The sequence below is a fragment of the Gossypium arboreum genome, chromosome 1, assembly GCF_025698485.1.
Source record: "Gossypium arboreum isolate Shixiya-1 chromosome 1, ASM2569848v2, whole genome shotgun sequence".
NCBI classification, from domain to species: Eukaryota; Viridiplantae; Streptophyta; class Magnoliopsida; order Malvales; family Malvaceae; genus Gossypium; species Gossypium arboreum.
In genome coordinates this window covers 113,614,383-113,634,868 of record NC_069070.1, presented here as the reverse complement: position 1 = coordinate 113,634,868, position 20,486 = coordinate 113,614,383, and the positions used below count along the sequence as shown (strand labels likewise).

At 30.6% G+C, this 20,486-nt stretch overlaps 2 protein-coding genes and 2 long non-coding RNA genes across 7 annotated transcripts; 2 read left to right on the top strand and 2 right to left on the bottom strand.

Moving 5' to 3' along the window:
- Positions 1 to 2: 2 nt before the first annotated feature.
- On the bottom strand, positions 3 to 2,442 carry LOC108483199 (uncharacterized). The gene is made up of 3 exons (XM_017786466.2): positions 2,204 to 2,442; positions 2,003 to 2,057; positions 3 to 350 (listed from the first exon to the last, which is right to left on the bottom strand). Exons 1-3 carry the CDS (start codon positions 2,286 to 2,288, stop codon positions 191 to 193), a joined length of 300 nt encoding a protein of 99 aa, XP_017641955.1. The 5' UTR covers positions 2,289 to 2,442; the 3' UTR covers positions 3 to 190.
- A 670-nt stretch (positions 2,443 to 3,112) lies between these two features.
- LOC108481880 (uncharacterized) lies at positions 3,113 to 4,114 on the top strand. Its single transcript, XM_017784949.1, has 2 exons — positions 3,113 to 3,287; positions 3,384 to 4,114. Exons 1-2 carry the CDS (start codon positions 3,113 to 3,115, stop codon positions 4,112 to 4,114), a joined length of 906 nt encoding a protein of 301 aa, XP_017640438.1.
- Positions 4,115 to 10,344: 6,230 nt separating this feature from the next.
- LOC108483553 (uncharacterized) lies at positions 10,345 to 12,841 on the top strand. The gene is made up of 4 exons (XR_001871100.2): positions 10,345 to 10,676; positions 10,916 to 11,086; positions 12,103 to 12,249; positions 12,610 to 12,841. It is a non-coding gene; the product is annotated as an uncharacterized LOC108483553 (long non-coding RNA).
- A 2,282-nt stretch (positions 12,842 to 15,123) lies between these two features.
- On the bottom strand, positions 15,124 to 18,471 carry LOC108483552 (uncharacterized). 4 transcript variants are annotated; one of them, XR_008285653.1, is made up of 3 exons: positions 17,999 to 18,471; positions 16,267 to 17,858; positions 15,124 to 15,649 (listed from the first exon to the last, which is right to left on the bottom strand). It is a non-coding gene; the product is annotated as an uncharacterized LOC108483552 (long non-coding RNA). The 4 variants fall into 4 exon arrangements; XR_008285650.1 differs by having other exon boundaries at positions 15,124 to 15,624; positions 17,999 to 18,470; XR_008285654.1 differs by having other exon boundaries at positions 15,124 to 15,609; positions 16,267 to 16,577; positions 17,999 to 18,249.
- Positions 18,472 to 20,486: the final 2,015 nt, after the last annotated feature.

Here is a 20,486-nt window from a genome sequence, read left to right as displayed (position 1 = left end):
TGTGTTCCAAAACATTCTTCTATTGCAATGGAATACCCCAATCCTCAACAAATACTTTTAAGCTATAAATGACAGTGCAAGCAGTTGTAATTGCAAAATTTGTAACTATTATACATGAACCTAAGCGCAGCTAAATTATAAATGACAGCAAATTCAAGTTCATTTGGCAAATAAAATTCTTTAAACACACTCAGTCATATAGAAGTTTAGCTGATTGAGTTCTTGATTTCTTGCTTTCGGTCTTGGAGCTTTTCTCGGCGTACTTCTCGTTCTTAGCGATAGCTTTTTCCACGGCCTTCATCTTCCGAACATTTTTCGATCTCTTCATCGGTCGTCCCTTCTTCGTCTTTCTGTTTCAAGATAGATAGAAAGTTAGGGGTTTGGTGAAACGGAGAACGGAGATAACAATGACACAATAGACTGAAGTTAAAAAAGACGCGTACTGATGACGGCTTTTAAACTAGTATGTTCCGTAACGGCAACAGTGTTTTGGGCTTGGGCTCGTTCGTAAATTTAACGCACGCCGCGAAGATAATCATTTCAAAAATGGAAATCCCTTTCGTGCATTGGCTCGTTCGTAAATTTATAAACATGATGTAATTAATGCACACCACGAAGAAGATCATTTCAAAAATGGAAATCCCTTTCGGGCTTGGGCTCGTTTGTAAATTTATAAACATGATGTAATTAACGCACGCCACGAAGATAATCATTTCAAAAATGGAAATCCCTTTCGGGCATTGGCTCGTTCGTAAATTAATAAACATGATGTAATTAACGCACGCCACGAAGAAAATCATTTCAAAAATGGATATCCCTTTCGGGCTTGGGCTCGTTCGCAAATTTATAAACATGATGTAATTAACACACGCCACGAAGAAAATCATTTCAAAAATGGAAATCCCTTTCGGGCATTGGCTCGTTCGTAAATTTATAAACATGATGTAATTAACGCACGCCACGAAGAAAATCATTTCAAAAATGGAAATCCCTGGCTCATTCGTAAACTTATAAACATGATGTAATTAAAGCACACAACAAAGAAAATCATTTCAAAAATGGAAATCCTCTTCAAGCTTGGGCTCGTTCGTAAATTTATAAACATGATGTAATCAACACATGCCACGAAGAAAACCATTTCAAAAGTGGAAATCCCTTTCAGGCTTGGGCTCATTCGTAAATTTATAAACACGATGTAATCAACACGCGCCACAAAGAAAATCACTTCAAAAATGGAAATCCGGTTAATAGGCGTACGCAATGCGACCGTAACTTTTCTATGACAATAAAAAATTTGTTATGGTGAGTATTATTATCTAGAAAAACATCACTAAGAAACCAAACTAAAGAAAGCTTTGAATTCTGAGAATCTCAATAAAGTAAAACAAGCTTGCAAGATGAGAAGATGAAGCCAATAAATAGTTACAAACCACCAAAGAGAATCAAGGTCAAGCATAAACATTACACCATGTCACCATTAACAAACTAACAATCCCTGATAAACTCAGAAATGCACATATCCAGAGCTAAATGCAAGTGTAAAGGAATCCAAAACTCTTGTTCCGTTTATCCGCTGACCAGAAATACTAATTTAACAACTCTTACTACCAACCAAAATGCAGAAATCATTGATGAAAATACTCATCTAAACAAGAAGGCATCAATTTAGAATTAACTTCACAATCATGTTTTCGGTCCAGAATTGTGCTCGATATTTGCATTTGCCCTTAAATCATACTATCTCAAATCAATAAAACATTAACAATTCACCTCCACATGCTGTTATATCCCTAGAATTTTCAACCAAATACACCTGAAAGACTTCACCCACAATCCAATCTTATATATGATATATGTATGTGAGAAACAACCATTTTAATCATTAAGTAACTAATTCCTTTAATCATTAAGTAACTAATTCCTTCTTTAATCACTAATTCTTTCTTCTTCTTTTTTTGTAAAATTAACAAACAAAAAAAATAGTAGATAAAGTAACACTTACAATTTTGCAGTAGCAGAATCAGGCTTTTGAACTTCAGTCTCTGAAGTGTCCATTGCTGCATATAAACCAAAATTTATATAAAAATTTCAACTTTTTTTTTATAGAAAGCATAAGCAACAATGCTACCTTGAGGGAGATCAGAATCATATTACTATTAATAGATTGAATTTTAATATTTTAGGGGAAAAAAGTGAAAGCTACCTTGAGGAAGATCAGGAACAGTTCCTTCGTTGACGTCCATTGAAGAAACGCCGCTTCGCTTCTTCTTGTTTCTATTTTTGGCCATGTCTTCGGGGATATCAGATATCAGACAAATTGAAAACAACAGAATATTCAGAAATTGGACTTATAAACCCTAAACTTTCTTCAGAAACCCAATAAACCGGAAGAGAAACCCCATAAGACTTTCTTTATAAATAAACCCGACCATTGAATTGAAAATTCGGCCAGAAAGGTCCACATTTGGGTCTAAAAACAATCTTTTAATTGGTTCACTCCTTTTGAGAAATCCAATAAGGCCTAAAACCCAAAGCTCAAAATTTGCCGAAAGCAAAATACCAGGCCCGATAATTGCTAGGAAAACAATTAATTTCCCATAACAAAGCTTTAAAAAAATACCTTCTGTTATGAAATATTTATGTGGATGTCATTATTAACCCCATAAGTTATAAAACTCTTTCTATACCCCATAAGTTATGAGACTTTTCCTATGCCCCATTAATATAGGAAATAAAAGGTCATGACCCTTTACATGCCCTATAATAATTAGAGAGTTACTTTTAACCCCTATATATATGGGGCTCATGTACTCATGAAAAATAATATATAAAAAAAAAGATACACTCTCTCTTCTACATTCTCTCTATACTCTTTCTTCTATCACATTTTAGTTTATTATTTCTTTATTATTTCACAACACGTTATCAGCATGAGTCTCTAATACAAGAAATCAAGGCCAACAAATTTTTCCTTAAAGATTGCCGAAGGACGCTTAGGTGAAGTAAGGGTAACAAGTTGATCTATTTCATTTGCATATGTGTTATTTCATTTGCATATTAACATGCTTTATTTTACATTATTGACTTGTATATTTTGTCTTATAGTTTTATAATGTCAAATATTACAAAACTCGAATTTGTGGCTCTGGACATATTTCCATGGGTACTAGATGCTGAAATTCACTTAGATGCAAAGGGTCTTGGTGAGACTATTAAGGAGGGAAATGAAGAAAGTACACAAGATAAGGCCAAGGCCATGATTTTCCTTCGCCATCACCTCCATGAAGGTCTAAAGACCGAATATTTGATGATAAGGACCTCAAATTCTTTAGGCCAATCTAAAGGAAAGATATGACCACCGAAAAGCGTGATTTTGCTTAAAGCTCGTTATGAGTGGCTGAATTTAAGATTGCAAGACTTTAAGTCTGTTAATGATTATAACTCGGCCATGTTCAGAATCACTTCACAATTGAATTTATCTGGAGAGAAGATTACTGATGCAGAAATGTTAGAAAAAATATACTCAACTTTCCATGCAAATAATGTTGTCCTGCAGACACAATATCGTGAAAAAGGCTTCCAGAAATATTCTGAATTAACTTCTTGTCTCCTAGTGGCGGAGCAAAACAACGAGCTGCTAATGAAAAACCATGAATTATGCCCAACTGGCTCTGCTCCATTCCCTGAAGCGAATGTGAGTTTACACCATGGGCAAGAATTAAGAGAAACACCCCATGCAAATAGTAGTGTGCGTGGCCGTGGTCATGGCCGAGGGCGTGGCCGCGGACATAGATATGGATATAGTCGAGGTGGTCGTTTTAAAAATTCACATTCCTACCAGAAGTGGGATCGGAAAAATGGCAACAGGGAAGAGAAAGAAAAAGGTGAAAATGTGACTAATGTATGCTATCGTTATGGAGGAAAAGGACATTGGTCTCGTGTGTGTCGCACACAAAAGCATCTAGTTGATCTTTATCAGCAGTCCATAAAACAAAAGGGAAAGAAAGTAGAAACCACTCTTGTGTATAAAGATGGTGAAGGTGATTTTGATGATGGCAATGTAACCCACTTAGAAGTGGCTGATTTTCTTTCTACCCCTGAAGGAAATTATTAAGGCCACAAATTTCAATAAATAATAAAATAAACCTCTACTACTCTATGTTTCATTTAGCAACTTTAATAATAATGTTATGACATTTACTAGTGCTATGTTTTATGTGATAATTTTGTTTTATAGACCTTTTTAGTAATTTGAACTTTGAATGCCTGTTTTTACCATTATGTGTGACATTTTGTGGTTATTTTATTTCTTTGAAGAACATTATCTCGCAAAGGCAATCAGTTATGAATGGTGAAAATATATGTCTAGCAGACAGTGCAACTACTCACACCATATTGAAAGACAAGAGATATTTTTCTCATTTAATAATGAAAAAAGAAAGTGTGAGCACTATATCTGGTAGTACAACTATTACAGAAGGCTCCAGAAGAGCAATTATTTTATTACCAAGGGGAACAAAAATTGAAATTATTAATGCATTATACTCCCCTAAGTCTCAAAGAAATTTATTGAGTTTTAAAGATATTCGCCAAAATGGATATCATATTGAGACTTTAAACAAAGGAAATTGTGAATTCCTTCAAATTACGAGTATTGCTCAAGGCAATAAATAAATTGTTGAGAAATTGCCTGCATTCTTTACTGGTTTGTACTACACAAAGATCAGTTCTATAGAAACACATGCTATAGTAAACCAGAAGTTTACTAATGACTTTGTTCTTTGGCATGACCGGTTAGGCCATTCCGGTTCAATAATGATGCGAAAATAATTGAAAATTCATGTGGACATTCATTGAAGAGCCGTGATTCTTCAAAACATTACATGTCTGCATGTTCCTTTGGGAAATTAATAATCCAACCATCACCAGCTAAGATAAATAACGAACCACTTACTTTTCTGGAGCGAATTTAAGGGGATATATGTGGGTCTATACATCCCCCATGTAACCATTTAGGTACTTTATGGTTTTAATCGATGCATCGAGTAGATGGTCTCATGTATCTTTGTTATCAACTCGCAACCTGGCGTTTGTGAGATTGCTTGCTCAATTGATTCGATTACAAGCCCATTTCCCAGATTTTCCTATTAAGACCATCCGTCTTGATAATGCTGGTGAATTTACTTCTCGGTCTTTTAATAACTATTGCATGTCCATTGGAATAAGTGTTGAACATCCTGTAGCTCATGTTCACACACAAAATGGTCTAGCAGAATCTTTAATAAAACGACTTCAATTGATAGCAAAGCCATTACTTATGAAGTCAAAACTCCCAATCACTGCTTAGGGGCATGTAATTTTACATGCAGCTGCATTAATTCACATCAGGCCAACAAGTTATCATAAAGTCTCCCCCTTACAAATAGTTCATGGTCAGGAACAAAATATTTCCCATCTAAGAACATTTGGATGTGCCGTTTATGTTCCAATTGCTCCACCACATAGAACTAAGATGGGACCTCAAAGAAGGTTGGGTATATATGTTGGATTTGAATCCCTATCCATAACTAAATATCTAGAACCATCTACAGGGAATCTATTTACGGCTCGTTTTGCAGATTGTCATTTTGAAGAGTCAATTTTTCCAACATTAGGGGGAGAAATTAAACAGCTGGATAAGAAAATTAGTTGGAAAGAGTTGTCATTAGCTCATCTTGATCCTCGAACTAAGCAATGTGATTTAAAAGTTCAAAAGATTATTCATTTACAAAGTTTAGCTAATGAATTGCCAAACGCATTTTCTGACCCAAAGAAAGTGACTAAGTCACATATACCAGGTATGAATGCTCCAATAAACTTGATATCCTAGAAGGACAAAATCTAGTTACTACTGAGTCTAATACACGCCTGAAGCATGGTAGCCCAATTGGTTCCAAAGATAAGAATCCTCGAAAAAAAGAAAGGAGAAAAGATTAATGATGGCGAAATCAAAGAAAAAATGATTATACCGGGATCTCCTGAAGAGACTATAGACATGACTGGAAGAATAGTTTCAGAAGAAAATCAGGTACCTGACAATGAAGAGATTTCTATTGATTATGTCATGTCCGGTATAAAATGGAACCGAAATCAAATCGACGTCGATGATATTTTTGCATGCAATGTAGCACTAGATGTTATAAATAATAAAGAGGATTATGAACCAAAATCGATTGAGGAATGTAAACAAAGAGATGATTGGCCAAAATGGAAAGAAGCAATTGAAAATAAATTGAAATCGCTAGCGAAAAGAAGTGTTTAGACCTATAGTCCATATACCTACAGGTGTGAAACCAGTGGGATACAAATGGGTTTTTGTGTGTAAAAGAAATGAAAATAGTGAAATTGTAAGGTATAAAGCATGTTTAGTTGCACAAGGATTCTCACAAAGACCTAGAATTTATTATGAGGAGACATATTCTCCTATGGTGGATACAACTACATTTAGATTTTTGATAAGTCTAGCTATAAGAGAAGGGCTTGATTTACGCCTAATGGATGTAGTAACAGCTTATTTGTATGGCCCACTGGATACTAACATTTATATGAAACTCCCTGAAAGATTTAAACTGCCTGAAGCAGTGAGTTCAGGTTCTAGAGAACATTATTCGATCAAATTGCACAAATCCCTCATGGATTGAAACAATCCGGACGCACGTGGTATAATCGCCTAAGCGAGTATTTGTTGAAAGAAAGATACAAGAATAATCCAATTTACCCATGCATTTTCATTAAGAAGTTTGGATCTGGATATGTAATTATTGCAGTATATGTTGATGATTTGAATATCATTGGAACTCCTGAAAAGATCCAAAAAACTGTTGAGTGCTTGAAGAAAGAATTTGAAATGAAATACCTTGGAAGAACGAAATTTTGTTTGGGGTTACAAATTGAGCACCTAAAAAAAGGAATCCTTGTGCATCAATCAACGTATATTGAAAAGGTGCTAAAGAGATTTTATATGGATAAGGCACATCCAATAACTACCCCGATGGTTGTAAGATCACTTAATCCAAGTAAAGACCCTTTCCGTCCTCGGAAAGATAGTGAAGATTTTCTTGGTCCTGAAGTGTCATACCTTAGTGTAATTGGGGCATTAATGTATCTTTCTAGCCATACCCGACCTGATATATCTTTTTCTATAAATTTGCTAGCAAGATTTAGCTCATGCCCAACTCAGAGACATTGGACTAGAGTAAAACAGATATTTCGTTATCTCTAAGGCACAAAGAATATGGGTCTATTTTTCCCTAATAAATCCAAAACAGAGTTGATTGGTTTTGCAGATGCAGGATTTATGTCAGACCCTCATAATGGAAAATCACAAATTGGATATGTTTTTATAGATGGAGGTACTGCAATCTCTTGGCGCTCAATGAAGCAAACAATTGCAACAACCTCGTCTAATCATGCAGAAATCTTAGCAATCCATGAAGCAAGTCGTGAATGTGTATGGCTAAGATCTATGATCAAGCATATAAGAAATAATTGTTGTTTATCATCTGGAAAGGAAGCTACAACTGTCTTGTTTGAAGACAACACAGTATGCATTGATCAGCTCAATAGTGGATACATCAAAGGTGACAGAACAAAACACATTGCACCAAAATTCTTCTTCACTCATGACCTCCAGAAGATTAAGGAGATAAAAGTTAAGTAGATCAGTACAAGTGAGAATTTAGCAGATTTATTCACTAAGGCGTTTCCTACATCAGTGTTTCAGAAGCTTGTTTACTACATTGGAATGCGTCACCTTCGAGATCTCAAGTGATGTAGCCATTAGGGGGAGTTAATACGCGCTGTACTCTTTTTCCCTTAACCTTGGTTTTATCCCACCGGGTTTTCCAGGTAAGGTTTTTAATGAGGCAGCATATCAAGCGTATAATTATGTACTCTTTTTCCTTCACTAAATTTTTGTCCTACTGGGTTTTTCTTAGTAAGGTTTTAACGAGGCATAATTATATAACTAGATAATTAGATAATGAACATCCAAAGGGGAGTGTTATGAAATATTTATGTGGATGTCATTATCAACCCCATAAGTTATAAAACTCTTCCTATACCCCATAAGTTATGAGACTTTTCCTATACCCCATTAATATGGGAGATAAAAGGTCATGACCCTTTACATGCCCTATAATAATTAGAGAGTTACTTTTAACCCCTATATATATGGGGCTCATATACTCATGAAAAATAATATATAAAAAAATAAGATACACTCTCTCTTCTACATTCTCTCTACACTCTTTCTTCTATCACATTTTAGTTTATTCTTTCTTTATTATTTCACAACACCTTCATTCATTCTTATATGCTTGTGATTCCGCTCCAAATTTGATAGTATAATTAGAGGTGTAAATGAACAGAACATTTGATGAATTATTCGTGAATTATTTGTATAATGTTTGTTTATGTTTGTTTATTAAGCTAAATAAATAAGTATAAACAAAATTTTTATGTTCGTTTAATAAACAAATGAACACGAACAGATATGTATTCGGTTCGTTTATGTTCACGAATAAGCTTATTTATTGGCTCGTTTATGACTTGTTTATTATAAAATTTCATTAATATATATTAATAAAATTATCTTAAAACTCGTTTATTATTCCATTAGTATATATTAATAAAATTATCTTGGTTTGTATTTTTTTCATTTATAATATAATTATTTATATTTATATTTGGCTATTTTATATCTAAATAATATATGTGTGTGTATTTATTTATTATTTGTTTGTTTATTACTTATTAACATTTTTCACGAACATGTTTAATTATTTGTTTGTGAATATGTTCGATTAAGTTAAATGAACATGTTCGTGAACATTAAACAAACGAACATGAACAAAAATTTAAAATTCTTAACGAACAGAAATTAAACACAAACAAACTTTAAAATAAGCAAACGAATATAAACAGAGATTTATTCATTCAAGCTCGACTAAGCAAAATAACCGAACCTTTAAAATTTTGTTCTACTTCTGACAAAATTATTGATGTCAGCTATTTCAACTATCATTAATCAGACATAGTGAAGAAACAGCTGAGCTGAGTTTGGATTTTCTTTTAGACCTTAATATAAACTTAAATAAATAATTTTATAAAAACGAACTCCATCGTACCAATTAGGTGGGGCGATAATCATTTGTAGAGATGCCACCATTAATGGGACCAATTTACTGTAACATAATTAGAGGTACATCTTTATATCTTTTTTAAATATTCTTTTAAAAAAATTGTCTAGATTAATTTTAAAATTATACATAAACTATGATTTAATATGTAATTGTGTATACAATTTTGATTTTGTATATTTTTACTTTGATCTAAATCTTATAATTTATTCTATAATATCATTTTATGTTTATATATTACATGCATAAATAATTATATTTATCTAATATTAAAATAAATTGATGTATTTATTTCTTTAAATGTGTATAATTAAATCAAAATTAAAACTCAAGTATACATTTAAATCACAATTAGAGTTTCACGTATATAATTGCATCAAATTAAAATTTATGTATACAATTACACAATAAATTTAAACTCGTATATAATTTTGAGATTTATTCATTTTTGTTCGTAACACTTTTTATAATAAATAATTAAAAATTGAAGCAAGAAAACTAAACTCTAAAATATCATTAATTAAACTTTTAAGGAGATCAATGGATATTATACATAAAATTTAGGAAGAAAAAATACAAGCTTAACATTAGTTATTCTTTTATATAATATTAGAGGTAGGAAACATAATAACACATTTGAACATGTATTAAATGGGTGTTTAATAAGAGTTTTAATCAATGCTTTGTTTAAGTTCGAGACAGTAGTGTTTTTTTATGAGATAATTTTTATGCACGATACATAAACTCTATACACCATTAATGTACCACAAATTTACCACATCATTAATGAACAAAATATTAAAAAATTGAACAATACTTAAATTTTACTTAAAATCAATTATATTTCTCCTTTATAATTTTCTCATCTTCCTCCTTCTGTATGGTCATAAAAAGCAAAATGTTTTAGGATTCATTAAATTTTAAAATATTTATTAAAATTTATACAATTAATAGTTAGGTTTGGACTTAAAATTGAATTGAGGTGAAGAATTATTTAAAATCCTAAAATTTATTGAAATTTATATGAAATTACATATTAGAGGTAGTTATTTTAAACAATTCGTTTTTTCAAAGTCGACATCTTCTTTCAAAGAAGCTCACCAATAATGTAAATAGTAGAAGTTTTTTTTAATGTTCTTGCCTCATCAGATTTAACACTTATTGGGAGGAAAACATTTTCCGGAAAAGCTTTTCAGCCTTTTCCAGCATTTGTTTGGGAGGAAAATATTTTTCCAAGTAAAATGAATTACAAAACACGGGAAAACAAAGCCAATACTTTAGGAAAATGTCTTACCCTTTTTATTTCAGTAAAACATTTTCAGGAAAAGAAGCAATACGATCTTCCCTTTCCCTTCCCCTTCCCCTTCCCCTTCCCCCATCATTTTCGGTAAAAGTTTGCTTTGATTCGTGATAAATTCCCCCAAGTTTCTCATCAAAATTGAAAATTTTCAATCGTCTTCTCTTTTAATCTTCTCGATTCCGAATCTCTCCCAAAAGGTAATTTTCTCTTTACAGCTTCTTTTTCTATTTCGGTTTTTATTTCTTTATTATGATTTCTTTGTCTGTTTCTTTATTTTTATGCTTCTCTGTTTCTTTATTTTTAATTTTTTTTCCTAGGTTTGGGATTAAATTTTATTATTGTGCTTGTTGTTTTTGTAAATGATGCACCTTTTAGTTTTCCCCAGAACATGAGCTGCATGTCTCACACTCTATTTTGGTCTACTTTTACTCAATAGGTGAATGCTGAAAAATTTGTTGTATCTGGAAAGAAAAGGACACAAAAGCTCTACAGGAGGCATTCAGGAAGACCAGGTGGCATGAAAGTGGAAACATTCAACCAGCTGCAGCAGAGAATTCCTGAAAGAATTATTGAGCACGCTGTTCGTGGTATGCTTCCTAAAGGAAGGGTAAGTTTATTGGTTTCAAACTAAAGACTAATAATATGTAGATCTATGTTATCCTGACTTGGTTTCTGTATCAAACATAGGTATGTGCTAGTTATACTTAAACTTTTCTAAGTATTTTCCACATATTTGGAATGCTATATCTCCATATCCATGTTTGAATGTGTTAGACATAGGTGTAGGACACAAGAACTTTAAAGAAAACGAAGAATCTGGAACATATAACTTTAAATATGAATTGGTAGATGGATATAATTTTTTCCATCCGTTATATCATTAATTTAGCTCGCTTATTAAAGGGATAGTAAATCCTCATAACCCTTTGGAATTTATTTATTTGTATGATCGTGTGCCTGGTTTCTTTGCATGTCTGACTCTCATTCTACTGCTAAGCTTTTCATGCTGTTTAAGCTTACTAGAAATTTTCCAAATATGACTGGACTTCTGGTATTACGTTTTCACTGACTAGGTGTTATCAAGAATGAGAAAAAAAAACTTATTGTGGGCTTTCTATCCCCACTACCTTGAACTTGGTGATTTAGGTACTCTACAAATAGCTTTACATTTGTAATAAAAACAACAAAAAGGCCCGTTACAGTCATAGATGATGGAGGAGTCTAAAATGTACAAGTGCTGAAAGAATATTAACCCTGAAATTTGAGGAACTCTGTTAATGATCTATGTAATGTGCAAAGTTCCATGTGCCAACCTTTGAAATGAAGAAAATAGGATATGGTAAACAATTTGACATCAGCTACGCAACCTCAGTTTGTGAATACAATCATGATAATTCTTAGTAGAGTGCATTTGTTAAGGTTTATAAAAGTGAATAAATCTAATTCAAGCCAATAATTACAATGACTTGTATTGGCTTCTACATTGAATCCATTGGTTGCAATTTGTTCCAGAAGTTTACTCTAGGAAACAATATGTTGTTTCTTTTGTATATTGTGTACATGATGTTCAACATCAATTATTGCCTAACCCAACACTAATATTTGCCTTCCTCAACTTGGTAGAGCATTGTTTAACCACCTAAAGGTTTACAAGGGTCCAGACCATCCACACGATGCTTAGAAGCCTATTGAGCTGCCAATACAAAACAAGAGGGTTCAAAAGCAGAGATAATCAAAATATAAAGCAGGGTCTGGCTTGAGGGTGCGCAGGTAATGCTTCACATCCTTCTTGCCATTTACTCATGTTTCTGAAAATAAATCATGTGACTGGTTAAAAATTAATACTAGCTATTAGACGGTATCTGTAATCATAATATACTTTATTTATGTAATTGATGAAAAATATTTTCATTTCTAAATTTTTGACATTTACTATCCCTAATTTTGTTGAAATTTGATAATAGGTTCAATGGAAATCAAATTGTATATGAAAGCTTTTTCTATGCAGTGATATTGTGCTTGTCTTGGATTGGAGATAAAGTAGATATAATGTGTAGACATGCAGTTGTACCCTTCAAATTTTGTAATGATGTATGATTGTTCGTTATTGAGTGGGATGCATTTGAGCAGATTTGCTGAAATTACGGAGTGGTCCGATCAACCATCGGTGAAGGTGGCGGTCACAATTGATGCACCTGCTGATCTCAAATTGGTTATGGAGAGGTTGATGGAATGATGATAAGGATGGTTGTATTGTGTAATCAGTGTAAATGTTTAAGATTGTATAAGCTTTGTCAGTGGACTAATTTGTTCTGTTACGGTAGCTGTTATTGTTTCAATAAAAGGTAATAATTTTATGCTATTTTTAGTTACTATTGTAATAATTTTATGTTATTTAACACATGTTTTATAATTTTTAGATATGAAATAAAGAATAATTAGTACAAATTTAAATATGCAATAATAAAGATAAGTAAGAACTTTTGAAAAAATAATACTTCTTCAAAATAAGTGAAAAATTTTCCTTTTTTGCCTCAAGCAAGTCGTATGAATAGCTAAAAGTTATCAATTGTGATTAATTTATAATTAATCAATAATTAAAACATGTGAAAAAATAATATTCCATGTGAAAAAGAACTTGAATAGCTAAAGGTTAAGAAGATTTAATAATAAATTATTAAATATATATATTTGTTTCATTTAAAACAGTTTTTATAAAATATTTTTAGGAAATCATTAAGCAATGAGAAAATATTTTACACAGATTCATCTAAACACCGGAAAAATAAATCATTTTCAGAAAAGTAAATCATTTTTTAAAAATTATTTTCCGGAAAATATTTTACTGGCAAACAAACGGAGCCTAAGTTAAACGGAGCCTAACTATATTTTAAACTTCAAAACAATTCACAAATTTCTCAAAATCCGTAATCATATAAACTAATTTTAAACAGAATAATAAAATCAGACCTTCAAATTTATTCCGCAAATAAAATTGAATTGCACCAATATTAATAAAGAACAAGAAAAGAACCATCTTCATTTTTTTTCAAAACTTTTAGAACCCTAAGTTAAAACTTCAATATTGTAATTAAGAGATGAAGAGAATAAATTTTAATTACATTTAAACAAAATTTGCAGTATTTATTCAAAAGCCCTTCAATTTTTAATATTTTGCTCATTAATGATATGATGAATTGTAATGTATTGATGGTACACATGACTCGTACACCAACATTGCATCAAATATTATCCCTTTTTAAATTATCTTTATTTAGATATACGTAAAAAATTTGTTAATATGGGAAATAATTTTTTAAATTATCTTTATTTAGATATATATTATTCTTTTATATTATGGTAAGGTGATGTTAATATGAGAAATAATTTTTAGAACAAGAAATGCCTTCTCAATCCTATTTCAAAGCCTTAAATACCTCAAAAAAAAAGAGTGAGTTATTTATAAAGCTTATGTCTAACACTATTCTCTTAAATTATATCATACCCACAATATAATGCAAGAAATTTTTATTTTTATTTTGTATTTGTATAATTAACATCAATTTTATAATATTTAAGTTTATAATAAAAAATCTATTACTTTAATTATAAAACTTATATAAACTTAATTTGAGAAAAACCTATTCTAAGTTATATCCTTTTCATAATATATATATTAAGAAAAATAATATAAAATTTATAAAATACATCCTTTATTAATAAGGTTTCATGAATTGAATGATATTTATAATATTTCTTATAAATAATATAATTTTTTATCATAATTTTAGAAAGTTATTTTTATAAATAAGTTATAAAAAAATTATAACATTTTTGTAAATAACTATATTGTACAAATACCATTTAGGTTAGAGGTGAGTGATCAATCAAATAAAAAATTTCGAGTTAATCAAGTTGACAAATCTTATTTTATTGTCCTAACTCGATTTTAAATATTCTCGAACCAAGTCCAATGAGATAAAATTCAAATTGAATCAAATATATTTGTTTAAATTAAATTTAAAAATGACCTTATAATTCCTAGCACACACTGTAATCAAATTTGTCCACCGTAATTAAATTTGTTATTAACGTTCATCCTTATAATTTATTGATATTTTATATACTAGTTTCTTTACTTGCTTAGAAGCTTCAATGATCTTCGATTCTGTTATCATGTATTTTGAAATTAAAAATATATATTAAATCTAAAAGTTTAATTTTTAAAAATTTAGCACGAATATTTTATGACATCATCAACGATATCATTAATAATTCAATTTTAACAAAAATCGATAAAGATTCAATATAATCAAACAATTCAATAATATAAATAGTACAGAATATGAAATTTAATTCAATAATATAAATAATAGACATAAATTGAAAAAGAAATCTTAGAGATTTAAAGGGAAGTAAAAACTTTGGGGAGAAGTAAAAGGAAAAAAAAAATTGAGATTTGGGGAAGTAATATTTTTTAGGGGAAAATAAAAATTTCGGGGAAAGTACAAAGAAAAAAGTATTTGGTGTAGAGTAAAATCTTGAAAAGATTTGAGGGGAGGAAGTAAAGGGTTTAATATTTTGCTTGTTCAAATTAAAAAATGTAACTCGATTCAAATTTAAAATTCAAATAAGAAAATCAAGTTGATTCGAATAATTTGAAATTCAAACTTTTTATTTTTATTTTTTTCGAGTCGAACCAAATTTTGTTCACCCTTAATTCTATTAAAGTAGAGAGGTAAATCTTACCGTTCTCCCTCGAAATTTTAGTCACATTGACATAGACATCGATACGCCCCAGCCAAACTACTCTCTTCCTCTTCCTATCATTTTTTTAGTTACTCTTCCACCCTTTCTGGACAGTTGGATTGATCCAAAGCCAATCAAAATTTTAGTCCACTACAAACATGCCTAACGGCATCTTAAACATTATTTTCTATTGTTATATGCTATACACCTATAACTCCTAGGTGTATATAGCAACAAATGTAATGTTTAAGATACTGTAGTGGATTAAAACTTTGGGTGGTTTTGGAACTTTCTAAGTGATAAAAATTCCTCTCCGTGCTTCAAACAAGTGTTGGCTTCAACAGTTACATGCAAAAGATGCTCCAGCCCCTTGTCAGCCACCTATTTCCACAGCACCTAATTTGTCGTATCATTTTTTGAACTTTAATAAACACAGCAAATAAGATAAGAAAATATTACATATACGATATGAAAAACACAACATGACAACTTGTATACAACATTCTAATCCTATTTGTGAAATTTAAAAACCAATTGAATCAGAGTAACTCAACAAACAATATTGAAGCTTGAAACTCGAGAAAACTGCGCTTCAAAACATTCTTCTATTGCAGATATGATATGAAAAAACGATATAAAAAAACAGACATGACAAGAAAATACGACATGACAACTTGTATATGGCATCCTAATCTTATTTGTGAAATTTAAAAACCAATGGAGGGTATAAAGTTCGTGTAGAACTAATGAGAGTAATTCAACAAACAAAATCAACGCTTGAACTTGAACTCAAACCCGAACTCAAAAAAACCGTGATTCAAAAAATGATCTATTTATAGTTAATACTGATTCAAAATGCCTGTTAACCTTAAATACATACAGGCACAGCTAGGACAAATATAAATAATTAAAAATGAACTATTTATAGTTAATACTAATTCAAAATACCTGTTAACCTTAAATACATACAGGCACAGGTAGGATTTGTAGGTGTATAGTGTATAGCAATATATGTAATGGTTAAGGGTGGATTAAAACCTTGGGTGTTATCGAAGCTTTTTAAGAGACACAGATTCCTCTTCCTGCTTCAAACAGGTGTTGGCCTTGACAGTTACATGCAAAAGATGCTTCAGCCCCTTGTCAGCCACTTATTTCCACATCACCTAATTTGTCATCTCATTTTTGAACTGTAGTATACACAGCAAATACGTTACGAAAACATGACATATACACTTTTGATCTTGGAGCTTTTCTCCGCATACTTCTCATTCATAGCAATAGCTTTTTCCACCGTCTTCATCTTCTGAACATTTTTCAATCTCTTCATTGGTCGTCCCTTCTTCGTCTTTCTGTTTCAAGATAGGTAGAGAGTTAGTGGTTTGGTGAAACAGAATAAGGAGATAACAATGACACAATAGAATGAAGTTGAACAAAGACGCGTTAAGATTACGGCTTTTAAAGAAGTATGTTCCGTAACGGCAACAGTGTTTCGGGCTTGGGCTCATTTGTAAATTTATAAACATGATGTAATTAACGCATGCCACAAAGAAAATCATTTCAAAAATGGAAATACCTTTCGGGCTTGGCCCCGTTCGTAAATTTATAAACATGATGTAATTAAAACATGCCACGAAGAAAATCATTTCAAAAATGGAAATCCGTTTGAGGCTTGGGCTTGTTCAAAAATTTATAAACATGATGTAATTATCACATGCCACGAAGAAAATCATTTCAAAAGTGGATATTCCTCTCGGGCTTGGCCTCATTTGTAAATTTATAAACATGATGCAAGTTATGCACGCCATGAAGAAAATCATTTCAAAAATGGGAATCAGATTAACAGGAGTCCGCAAAGTGGCCATAACTTTTCTATGTGAATAAAACTTTGTTATGGTGGGTTTTATTATCTAGAAAAACAACATCACTAAAAAAACAAAACTAAAAAGCCTTGAATTCCGAGAATCACAATAAAGTGAAACAAGCTTGCAAGAAGAGAAGATGAAGCCGATAAGAGTCACAAACTGCCAAAGAGAAACAAGGCCAAGCATAAACATTACAGCATGTTATCACTAACAAACTAACAATCCCTGATAAACTCAGAAGTACACATATCCAGAACTAAATGCGAGCTTAGAAGAATCCAAAGAACACGTTCCAATCATGCTACCAATCAAAATGCAGAGATCATTAATGAAAATACTCATCTAAACAAGAAGGCATCAATGTAAAATTCACTTCTCAATCATGTTTTCTGTCCAGAATTGTGCTCGATATTTGCATTTGCCCTTAAATCATGCTATCCCCGAATATGCTATCGTATCAAATCCATAGAACATTAACAATTCACCTCCCACATGCTATTATATCCCTAGAACTTTCAACCAAATACAAGTAAAAGACTTCAACTACAATCCAATCTTACACATACGTAAGCCTATGTCTATATGATATATGCATGTGAGAAACAACCATTTTCATCATTAAGTAATTAATTCCTTCTTTAAATAACTAATTCTTTCTTTTTTTGTAGAAGCTAACAAACAAACAAAAATATAGTAGATAAAGTAACACTTCCAGTTTTGCACTAGCAGAATCAGGCTTTTGAACTCCAGTCTCTGAAGCAGCCATTGCTGCATACAAACCAAAATTTACATAAAATTTTCTAATTTTTTATAAAAGGCATAAGCAACAATTCTATGTTCTGACTTCTGAATTAAATTACTATTTATAGATTGAATTTTAATATTTTAAAAGAAAAGTGAAAGCTAACTTGAGGAAGATCGGGAACAGTTCCATCGTTGACGCACATCGAAGCGACGCCATTTCTCTTCTTCTTGTTTCTATTTTTCGCCAAGTCTTCCGGAATTTCAGAAATCGGACAAACTAAAAACGAAGAGAATATTCAGAAATGGGAGGATTGAACTTATAAACCCTAGAATTTCTTTAGAAATAAACAGGAAGAGAGCCGCCGTCCCGCCCATTGAATTGAAAATTGGGCCAGAAAGGTCCAGATTTGGGTCCAAAATTCAATCTTTTAATTGGTTCATTCCTTTAGAGAAACCCAATTATCCTAAAACCCAAAGCTCAAAAATTGCCGAAAGCAAAATACCACGCCCGATAATTGCAGACCAAATTTGATAGCAAAAAGACCAAACTAGAAAGATATTGTTCTAGTTCTGACAAAATTATTGATGTCAGCTATTTCAATTATCATTAATCAGACATAATGAAGAAATAGCTGAGTTGAGTTTGGATATTCTTTTTGGCCTTAACATAAACTTAAATAAATAATTTTATAAAAATGACCTGCATCATACCCATTAGGTGTGGTGTTAATCATTCGCAGATGCCACCATTAATGAGGCCAATTTATATTTAGATCTTTTCTTTGAATACTTTTTTAGAAAAGTGTGTTTTTTTTCCTTCCAAATACTTTTTAACAGTAAATAAAAATAAAAAATAAAAAATAAAACCCTAAATTTAAATTTGAGTAAAATATAAAAATAGTCACTTTTATTTATCTCAAATTATATTTTAGTCATTTATATTTGAAATTTATGTTTTAGTCGCTTATGTTATTGTTTTGTTACAAAGTGGCCACTCTATTGTTAAGCTCCGTTACCTCCCTAACAACGGTCCTATGTGGCAGTCCAAATGGGTTTTAAATGCAACTTGGATATCCTACGTAACAGTCCAAATTAAATTTATTTAATTAAGAACCTATTTTTATCTCAGTAACTGAACATCCAAGTTGACATTAAAAAGCTATTTAGACTACCACGTAGGACTGTCGTTAGGGAGGTAACAGAGTTTAACAGTATAGTGACAACTTTATAACAAAACGATAACATAAATGACTAAAACGTAACATTTAAAATATAAATGATTAAAATACAAAATGAAACAAAGTAAATAGTTTACTCTTTAAACCTTTAGGGAAATCGATGTTGTACATAAAATTTAGAAAATGGTTATCTTTATTGATATATTTCCTTCAATTATGACTAAGAATACTAAAGTTGCAGGCTTAATTTGGGTCTTTTTCACCAAAGGAAAGAAAGGGAAAAAGAGGACTTTGGGTCTTAAAAATGTTGATAAAGTTATAAAATGACACTTACATATAAGGCATGGCCATGATCCACATGCCATAAAAAATAATATAATCATTTACTTCCTCCAAAGATATTATATTACTTGGATGGGAGAAAAGAATGTTACATATACATATTCGTATCTAATTTTTTTAATGAAATTATATTTATTTAAATATGTATTAAAAATTATATTATTAATAGTTATTACATAGTTATATCTCGTTTAGGAGTTAAGACCAACTTTTCATTTTGTCTGGTTACAGTCATTTATCTTTTGTATGTCTTGCACGCAACTTTTCACATTGGTCACATCACTTATCTAGTTAGAAGAGCTTACAAAGGCAAAACTCTCATAGTTCTAAAGCATATGTGTGATAGACCTCTTGTAGCACAGACTCCTAAAGAACTAATTTAGAATTGATTTTGGTAAGTGTTGTGAAAACGTATTTTGAAAAGTTTAGTATTGTTATAAAAAATATTTTAGAAAAATAAAATGTATATTTTAAATATATTGTAAAGTAAAAGTATATATTTAAATAATATTTAAATTTATTAATATTATGATATTTCAACAAAAACGCTCATTGTCATTTTTTATATAGGAAATATAAATTTTAAAACAAGTAATATTAATTATCTATAAAATTTAATTTGAATATATAAATTATATTTAAATATTAAAATACAACCAATACAAATTTAAATATTTAATATTTAAATATATACATTTGCATATTTGAAATAAATTACCCATTAAAATATTAATTTAGAGTACATCATAATAATAACAAATTTCAATGTATATCCTATATATAATTTTATATATTTGAAGCTAAAATTATAGCTTTTGTATTTAGATTGAAAAATATTTTTTATTTCAAAAACTATCTATTTAATTATGAAAATGCTTTGTACAAAAATTGCTTTTAAAATTTAATAAAATTAAACAAAGAAAGCATAGACACAAAAAACTCATATTTGAAGTTATCTTTTATCTAAGGTTTAGCTTAGCAGTATTTCTCAATAATGTTTCTAAGTTAAAATATGTTTTTGAGCAAAAGTTAAAATTTTCTACTTTTACTTTTTGCTAAAAAATATTTATACAAAGCATTTTTAATCTTAAAAGCATACTATTTAATAATATTTTATCTTAAAAATATTTTT